This window comes from Austrofundulus limnaeus, unplaced genomic scaffold (genome assembly GCF_001266775.1).
Source record: "Austrofundulus limnaeus strain Quisiro unplaced genomic scaffold, Austrofundulus_limnaeus-1.0 Scaffold71, whole genome shotgun sequence".
Taxonomy (NCBI): Eukaryota; Metazoa; Chordata; class Actinopteri; order Cyprinodontiformes; family Rivulidae; genus Austrofundulus; species Austrofundulus limnaeus.
The window spans coordinates 919,725-929,558 of record NW_013952473.1 but is presented as its reverse complement, the minus strand read 5'-3'; the positions used below and the strand labels follow the sequence as shown (position 1 = coordinate 929,558).

General features: G+C 38.1%; 1 protein-coding gene across 1 annotated transcript in view; it reads right to left on the bottom strand.

Moving 5' to 3' along the window:
- Nucleotides 1–235: 235 nt before the first annotated feature.
- Nucleotides 236–9,834, bottom strand: part of LOC106519092 (protein kinase C-binding protein NELL1) — a gene marked incomplete at its 3' end in the record, with an annotated part of 137,501 nt that continues 127,902 nt past the window's right edge. Inside the window, 3 exon segments of the mRNA XM_014010620.1 lie at nucleotides 236–335; nucleotides 2,511–2,584; nucleotides 5,471–5,573. Of these exon segments, the coding sequence (XP_013866074.1) occupies nucleotides 236–335; nucleotides 2,511–2,584; nucleotides 5,471–5,573 (277 nt within the window).

The following is a 9,834-nucleotide window of genomic DNA, read 5'->3' as shown; positions in this document are numbered from 1 at the left end:
GCAGGTGCTCTATGGAAGACAAACCAATCTGTTCTGATAGGTATTTCAGCCAAAAAAAATGTATTCATTAAAGGCAAAAAAAATAAAATAAAATAAAATTATAGCCGCGGTCCGGCCTAATCACCACTGAGAAGARTATAGTGTGTTTCCTGCTCACGTTAGAGGGATAACAGGTACACATAGACAGAATAGATGATTTAATTGTAAAAGGGTGCAGCAAAGAGAGAAGACATACCTCTGCAGACGTTGCAGCATCTGCCCTCAGGTAAGATCTGTTCGCTAAGGCTACAGTTAATCTCTGGACACCTTTCTGTGACTTTCACCATCAGGCCATTCTAGGAGGATGAGACACAGGCAGGAAATTACAATTACAATCCTTGGGTCATCAGCATGAAGGTCTAAGCAGCACAAAAATACTTGTTTTGCACTGGAAAAACATACAATTATCAAACCTGATTGGTTACAAGGTTTCCACCTGGAACCCATTTCATTTGTCTTCAATATGCTTATTAAAAACAGCATCAGGATATAATRTATGTGAGAGGATAACACGTTGACTTTTATTTGATTTGACTATTGTTTTCCTAAAAATGGGCCAAATTAAATAATGTAGCTTTAGCATATCATCAGCAGGAGATGATCCTTATGAAACACAATGAACTCTGCAGTATGAAGGATTTCTTCCAACGTTACAGAGGTGAGTTAAAAAACTTGTGGCAGAATAAGGCCGACAAGAGAATTAAGAAACAGGGAGGGAGGAACTGCAATTAGAGAAGGGCAAAGACAATAACATTTAAAGCTCATTCCTAAAAAGGAACACAAGCGTTACATCAAACTTCTCACCTGAGGTTTCAGGTATTGACCCAAATCTATAAGAAGTTTATGTCCTTCACAAAATCCCTTAGCGCTGTTTTTATAAAAGAAAGTCATGAAGTCAATGGTAAAATACACTGCTACTATGAGACCTTTGTTTGATTTTTTTTTCCAGAAATATCTTTACATTTAGCAGATTAAAGCTTTAAAATGTTTATTGGATCTAAATGGTACACAACTTTTAGGTCTTTGTTGACACAGAATTATAAAGACTACATATAAGCTGTCATCAAGACACAAACAAGAATCCATAGGAATCCATAAAAAGCTTGAGTGAAAATTTTATTGTTTGCTTTTTTCGCCTAATACTGAAAAATTGAAACTTTACCATGCAACTAAACTCATTGCTGATATAAAAAAAGATTCAAATGTATTCAAATCTGGTATTTGTATGTCATACTTATGCTGTGATAAATTAAAAAAAATATTAACTCAAATTAAATTAAAATGAGGCTGCAATGACAGAAATAGTTATTATTTTATAGATGTTAGCTATTTATGTCCTATAATAAAAACTAACATGTACATAGTTGGTAAATGACCTGGCAATTTTATTTGGAGCAAACACAATTTAGTTTAGTATGTAAACTATAATCAGATTGGCTTAGAATATAGCTAACTGAGCTAAAAAAGTACTTCTGAAATAAATCAATTATTTTGAAACAGATTTATAGTTTAAGGCCTTGAAGATTCAAAACACTGTTATCGACCACTTCTGTTAGTCWGAATGATGAAGGGAATCCATCCATAAATACTAAACAGACCTCCGTGTTAGCAGTTTTCTATTTCAGCCTTTTGCCTTCACCCTATTTTACACATCAGAGAATGCCTTCATTACAGCAGAGAATRCCTTCATTATTACTATTACAGCTCTACACCTATCTCCTGTTGTGAGTATAGGAGCAGTCAGAAGACACACTTCCTAATTTGACATGCCACATGCAATCAGGATCACGCTCTCAGATGCATATCTTAGATTTTATGGCCTGTTATGTTCTTAAACAGCTGCATCTTCAAGGAGAAAACAAATATACATTCAATAAGAAAAAAAAAACCATCTAAAAATAAGGCTGTGCAAAGTGGTCATTAAGCAGCATCCACAAGTAAAAATGCTTTAATTGTTTGAAACAAAGTCTTCCGGTATAATGAAATTCAAGGCATTCAGAGGAATAATAAAGAGTTCTGGAATCCTCTGTGTGCCTCTTTGTCAGCAATTGCATTTATAGAAAGGCAATTTCCTACTAAAAATATTATCTTTGAAGATAAACAGCGTCTCAGTGAGAGAAGCTCACCTCCGTTCTGTTCAAAGCTGGAATAATGACCACCATTATAATCCATGCAATGATGAAGTTCCAATTCAGATCAGACCTTTGTTTTGCTGTGTTCATAAGTTATTCTAATTACTTGGCTATCTCCCCATTAGAGCAGGGGGGRAAAAAGGCAGATTGAACAGATTGCAGCAGGCTGGGAAAACTAATAAGGCCTGCTGGCTAATTGAATTCCACACCGAGCAGTCTACCACATACGATTACTGCACGTTTCCACTGAAAGGATGTGCCTGGTGATATGATCGTTAAATAGATGATAAATGYCAGTGTAAGGATTGCCCAATAAAAAAAATAATAATAAAGTGATACCTTGCATTCCCTGCAGCTCTTGGATAGAAAGCGTTGGCCTTTAGAAAATGTCTGTCCCATGTAGGTACATTTAGCTGTGGACAAGAAAACACAATTTACAAGTTTTAATATTTTTTACAGTAACTTTGGGAAGTTAACATAACCTCACGTACTGTCAACAGCAGTGAGAAATGCTTTTGAGTTTGCCTGAGGAAAGAAAAAGTTCCCAGTGTGAAGTTTTACATTGTTAATTTGTCTCCAGACAAAGCTCTTCTTAGCTAATGTGCATAAGCGGAGGGGAAACGTAACAGCACATTAACAATACAACAGACGAAGGCCTTTATGTATTTCCCTGTGGTGATAAATCAGAAATAGCAGGCGAAACACATGGTACGAAGTCCTGCTTCCCTCCTCTCTTGGGTGCTGGGCCGCAGCTCGCTCAGTCACAGCTCAGGAGCCCTGCTGCCTCGTTCATCTGTGCCACAGCTCCCACGTTCACAGGGGAACGAAAGGAGAAACGAGCGCAGGGAGAGAGAAGGCGAGAAATTATTCAAATGCTTTATACTTTAGGGATTTTGAGCGTTGCAGAGCGCGGTGTAGAAGGAGAGGCTCGGCCTTCTGTGAGAACGCACCGGACCCCGCGTGTGCCCACGGCTTCATATAAGGCTTCCGTTTCAGTGTGAATGAAGACAGCTGTGACCTTTGCTCCTGCAGATGGTTTGGTCTTGTATCGTTGTTCTTGCAGAACGTCACCCGCATACAACAACCCCCATGTGCATCTACAGAAAGTCTGATTAAAAGGCACGGTTTCAAAAGATCTCTGCCAAGGTTGCCCTTTGTCACCGATTTTGTTCATAACTTTTATGGACAGAATTTCTAGGCGCAGCCGAGGTGTTGAGGGGATCCTTTTTGGTGACCTTAGGATCACACCTCTGCTTTTTGCAGATGATGTGGTCCTATTGGCTTCATCAGATCGTGATCTCCAGCTCTCACTGGAGCAGTTCACCGCCGAGTGTGAAGCGGCCGGGATGAGGATCAGTGCCTCCAAACCTGAGACCATGGTCTTGAGCTAGAAACAGGTGGCGTGCCACCTCCGGGTCAGGGAGGAGGTCCTGCCCTGAGTGGAGGAGTTTAAGTATCTCGGGGTCTTGCTCACGAATAAGGGAAGAATGGAGCAGGAGATCAACAGGCAGATTGGTGCTGAGTCTGCAGTGAYGYRGGCGCTGTATCGGTCTGTCATGGTGAAGCGAGAGCTGAGCCAGAAGGCAAAGCTCGTGGTTTACCGGTCGGTCTACGTTCCTACCCTCATCTATGGTCACGAGCTTTGGGTAGTGACCGAAAGAACAAGATCGCTGATACAAGCGGCTGAAATGAGAGTCCTTCGCAGGGTGTCTGGGCTCTCCCTTAGAGATAGGGTGAGAAGCTTGGTCATCTGGGAGGGACGCAGAGTAGAGCCGCTGCTCCTCCAAGTCGAGAGGAGCCAGTTGAGGTGGTTCATCTGGTTAGGATGCCTCCTGGACACCTCCCTGGTGAGGTGTTCCAGGCGTTTCCCACTGGGAGGAGGTCCAGAAGATTACCCAGGACACGCTGGAGGGACTATGTTTCTCGGCTGGCCTGGGAATGCCTTGGGATTCCCCCAGAGGAGCTGGCCCAAGTGGCTGGGGAGAGGGAAGTCTGGGTCTCTCTGCTCAGGCTGCTGCCCCCGWGACCTGATCCCTGATAAGCGGCAGAAAATGGACGGACGGTTTCAAAAGATTGAACTATAGTAAAATTATAAAGTTCATTGCGGTTTTAGGACTGAGGAATAAAGCTGTCTTTGTGTTGTCCACCAATAAAAGCAAAATGTCCATACATGTGTTTGTTACAGTATCTCATAGACCAGTGGAAACATTGCATACATAAAGTTGTATGGATTGTATGGATATTGCACATATGCATATGTATAGGAAAAAGCTCACAGTATTTTTTTTTAAATTCAGGTTTTAACTTATTTTACATCTCAGAGCTGGCTTATAAGGAAATACTAAGTTTGTCCAAATGACATTATCCCGCCATGGACATCCCCCGCCTTATTGTTTTGTACGAGTAGACTTTTTTTTTTTTTTTTGTAAAATTGACAGATTTTGGAAAATCAGTAAACAAGTAAATGTCCAAAGGGTTTGGCATGTATGACCCTGCAATAAAACCCTTGGAAAATAATCACAGCATGAATATCTATAACTTAATAACTTGTGAAGTAAACCTAGTTCAGGATGTCTAAAAATAGCTTACTGGATTCAAAAAGGACACATAAAAGGCTGTAATCAGTTCACTTTAGAAATAATCTAAATTTGATGTGGTAGTGACTGAGCATCATTGTTGCATTGCTAGAATGAGTGGATGCACTGCTTGAGTTTAAAGATGCTCATGAATAGTTACTGTGTGTACAAGACACTCATTAAAAACTAGAGTTGTGCTAAAAGCTAACAAACAACCGCAACTCATTTATGAAAGTAAACCAATTAAATATTTTCTACAAACATTTATTTAATTGACTTGGTTCAGCTTCACAGCCATGTTGTGGCCTTTGAACTTGGTATAACATTTTACCTTTTCAATATTTAATTATGGTGAGTTGAAATTAACTGGACAAGACATTTAGTTCTGCTGTCCAGCCAGTGGGAGCTACACCTGTACAGAAGTAAAAAAATTCAAAATAATACAAGTGCACTGTCAATAGGTGGTGAGGCAGTGGAGATGCTTAATGTTTATTGATTATCAAGAGCAGAAAAGCATTCTTTAAAGGTGTTTAACGGTAACACCTACAGCATAAACGATACTGAAAGTGTACAGACTCTAGTGTTTGAGCAACATGCAGCTAATTCAAAGTTTGACCTGAGGCTATTTGTGCAGAGTGAAAGGTACTTTTCTTACACAGTCTTGTACTGGAGAATAAAACAGATTTGCTTCTGGCATGCTACATCTGGGCGGCTGATACTCACGTCTGCATGTTTTGCAACACATCCCATCAACATGTACAGGCAGCATGTCTTCTGAGCAGTTTGCTGGTGGACAGAAGATTCTGCGGCACTCCACCACACCATTCTGTAGAAAACAGATTATTTTAGTAAGACAAACATGCATCCAAAAATCAATGTGGGGTATTTTATTTGTCTTTTCACCTTCTTGTGGTTTTTAACAAACACTGATATATTGTGCCATCTATTTATTTGTTTTATCTTAAGAACAGCTTTGGTCAATGCAAGGTGCTGTTGGAAGGTGCCATTTAAAAAACTTCACTATTATTATTATTATTATTATTTATTTTCAGACCCAAAAATCTGTGTTCAACATGTGAACTGTGTGAAGTGGATCAAAATAATCTGTTTAATTCAAAGTGAAGCAGTTTAAACATATTTAGTTAATAACACTCCTAATCATTATTCTCCCTCCTCCGTGCTTTGCTACTACATCCCATTAGGTAGAAAGATAAAATAAAGTGTTTTCTATCCCATTTTAGCAGCACAAGCTTATGTTTATACTAGTGCTGAGCATGTTAACGCGGCAGCCGAAACTTAATGGCGATATTTTTTAACGCGCATTAACGCAGTTTCTTTATATTTCTCTGTTCTCTGTGCTGCCTGTGAAGATGCACACACACAGAAACACACAGACTCTCAGTAGTCGCAGCACGGAGGCGGGATCTTGATCACTATTGGCTTTAGACAGCCTTCATCATGCGTCTCAKCCAAGTAGTAAGAAGTAAAGTTATCTGTAAGCGCTGCAACGTTAAACTGTCTCACCACCAGAGCAGTCYGATCCTAAAATATCACTTCAGTTCAAAACCAGTGTAAACAAACAGAGGGAGGTTCTGCTGACCAGCGTGTGGGAGAAAGAGGAAGATCTGTCTTTGCATGTTTAAAGTTTTTGAAAATGCATTGCCCCTTTTTTATAYAAAAAAGTACCTAAAATGCTCTAAACCTATTTGAATCAGTTAAATTTTATGCAGAATAATGAAATTAAATGAAGATTTCAAGGATTTTTTTGTCATTCCAAATGAGTTTTATGAGGAATGAAAGATAGATGAGGCCCACTGTCAGGAAAAAAACACCAGAAGCAATAAGAAGTTAAAATGGAAAACAAAAGAAAAACTGTACATAATGTGTCACACGTTTATTGCAACATACAAATGTACACATTCAGCCATAGTAGAGTAATCGTTTCTAAAAAAAATGAAATTAATCGCGATTAATCGCAAAAACATCTTGATATTAATCAGGATTAAAATTTTTAATCTATGCCCAGCACTAGTTTATACTCATTTGTCTTGACAATATTTTGATCTCAGTCACAGTTTTCCTTTTAATTGTGCCAAAGGATGACAGATTTTTATTTGACCTTTAATACATGCACTTACAAGACAACCTTTGCCCTGTTTGTTATATATGATTGCATCAACATGCTGAAAATATTTCAACGTTACATAAGAAAAACATACAAAGCACGCATTTTATTTTCAGGTTAAAATGTGTTCGTAGGTGAAATTGTGATTTTTGTTGTTTCATGTRTGTTTGTTTTAAATCCACATGGCAAATCTAAACAAAACTAGTGTTTTGATGTCAATTTGGCATCTGAAAACGTGACTTCCACAAGTGAAGTTTTTTTTCTTGTATTATGCACAAACCGAGATATTTCTGAAGCGTTCTTATAGAGCTAGACTGCCATTTTAGCATGTCTGCCTCTGCAGCCCTGATCACTGATACTATGGCTGCGTCTTTACCTCCTGATTGCTGCTGCTGTGTATCACTGATTGATGAGGAGTCACCCCCTTCCTTTCTTTCTCTGTGAAGTCTGGCATGCAGGTTTTTTTATGTGCCAACTGTCGTATTAGAGTTTTATTTTAGTTAGCTAGTTTTTYATTGTTATTATTACGTCTTTAAAAGAATTATTTTGTCATCATCTTTCATCCACCACAGCCTACAACCAGTTTATGAATAAATAGTATATTGTATACTCTAAACCGGTCAGATATTTGTTGGTAAAGTTATGTTTAGCAAACTTTAGTTTTCTTTTCATTAAGTTTTTTTAATTAATTTAGAATTCTTGTTCTAACTTTGTTTTTTTGTTTTTTTACCTCCAATAAATCCTTCAGCATTTGATTTCTCCTCTGACTCAGAGCAGCAAAGCTGTCAAATTTCCGTTGTTCACACAACGTTTCATTAACATGTTCATGCAAATAGGCTAATTGGAACTCACAAATCAGTCGTGTTTTGTTCCAGTGATCACAGCTCCTAATGTGTGTGATCACAGGTTTGCTCAACTTTGTTTGCCTTGATTTTTTATTTTTTATTATTATTATTTTTTGCTTCTAGGCAAGGATTTGTGCACTGCAGTTAAACCTAGTTTAATTCTTATATTTTATGTATATTTAAAAGAATACTGGCAGATATGATTCAGTTAATGAGATGTGATGAAATCTAAAGCAATCAAAAAATAGACTGGTGTGAYTTTGCAGTTTTGTGTGCTACTGAAGAAATTTATTGGGGTTGTTTACTACTGATTTTTAATAGTTKTTTCTTAGGTGAAACACAATACAGTTTTATAAACCATTGTGTGAATACGTTTGTGATTAAATTGATGATTTTATGTTTAGAGACATACATGCCTGATTCACTTTCAACACTTAATTGATCCGTTGTTTTACATTAAGGCAGACAAAGGTCTACAAGGTCCTGGCTCCACCAATAGGGTCACCCTTTTTAGATGATGCAATAACAATAGGAGGAGCCAGGTCCGGAAGAAGGTTATAAATTATCCTGGTTCCCTGTGTCAGGTGCTGAAATCAGAGACGAGCTACAGAGCTAATAAATCCTGCTCTCAGCCCAGCACTGCGTGGCTGTATAACTCTTTTCATATTCAAATATTCAACTGGTTACAAGCACGTATTTAGGTAAAAGAACACGCTAAATTATCGCTTGTCTTTCACTAATTCAAGTGTGATCAGAGCTTTCATCCTAGATTTATTTAGAATGGTCAATCAGTCTGACCATTTTAACAAATGTAAACCGATCATATCTACAACTAAAAGGAAACTAATWTGTCACGGAGACACTGGTCCTGAGCAGCCTGTTGATATCAGGTTATTCAGGCCCTGAAGAAATGCCGTCATTTGTGAGGCTGATATCTCTCTGCGAGTGCCTCTTCATTTCATAAGTCACCAAAAATGATTCCTCCACGATGTTGCGGTTATCAGTTAATGGTATGTCAGYGCAGGAAACCAGATTGACTAAAGTCTTTGCTGTGCTTGATGTGCAATGATGCAGTGAGTCAAATGCCACAGGGCTCAGAATGCCCTGATTACAAGTTTTACCCCTATGTGTAAGTTCATACAGACAGGCAGGTAAGAGAAGCTTATCAGAGGGCATTTGTTAAAGGGGGACGGTTAAACTTAGGGAAAAAAAGGTAATGCAATTGTTGAATGTGAGGCATGATGGAGGCAATTTGTAAGCAATGAGGAAAAACAGGAGTTGTGTTTATTATCTATTAAAGCAAAAAATCTACCATTACATGTACAGTACAGTAAACAGAAAAAGTAAGATAGATATAAACTTTTGAAGGCCCTAATTTATGCATGCTATTAGTAACTAGAAAAAAATCAGCATACAAATTCAAAATTCCTGTTTTTAAGTGTTTTATTTTGAAGGGAAGTGGCTGTTTACTGTAGCCTCTGTGCATTATGCAGCATCAGGAGACTGCAATAATAAGCCACAGTTGTGATCTCAGTAAGAAAACTGATACAGAATGTAGAGGTTTTAACAAGATATGGACTGCTAAGATTATAATTATTGAATTCAGTAACAAAGCAGTGAGTTGGATTGTAGAGAACAGTAAGTTGTTTTAAAGAATTGTAAATAAAATCAGACTAAACACAGAGAAAAAAACTGTACAAAGGAGACCAAGCACATCAGAAGCTTCAATACTCAAATTGTAAATAGGAACACAGTTTGAATATGCAGGAACGAAGCAGTCAAGAATAATTTTGTGATATTAACTCACAAAATATCTAAAAACAGTAGACTTTTCTGTAATGGGGATTTTTTTTAAAGAGCAGAAAAAAACCCTTTCTACACATGAAAGCAGACAAACTCAGAAACAGATCCACTGACTGACGTTCACATGCAGTTGTTCTTCAGACCAATGTCAGATATGCAACACGACTACAGTGCACCTGGTTGGAAACTTTTAAAATCTTTAACTGGATAATTGACTTTAACCTTTTGGTTTCTTATGCGTTACGTTGCTTTTAAGTATAATGGGCCTCATGCAAGAACCGTTCGTACGCACAGATTTGTTCTTAAGTTGTGCG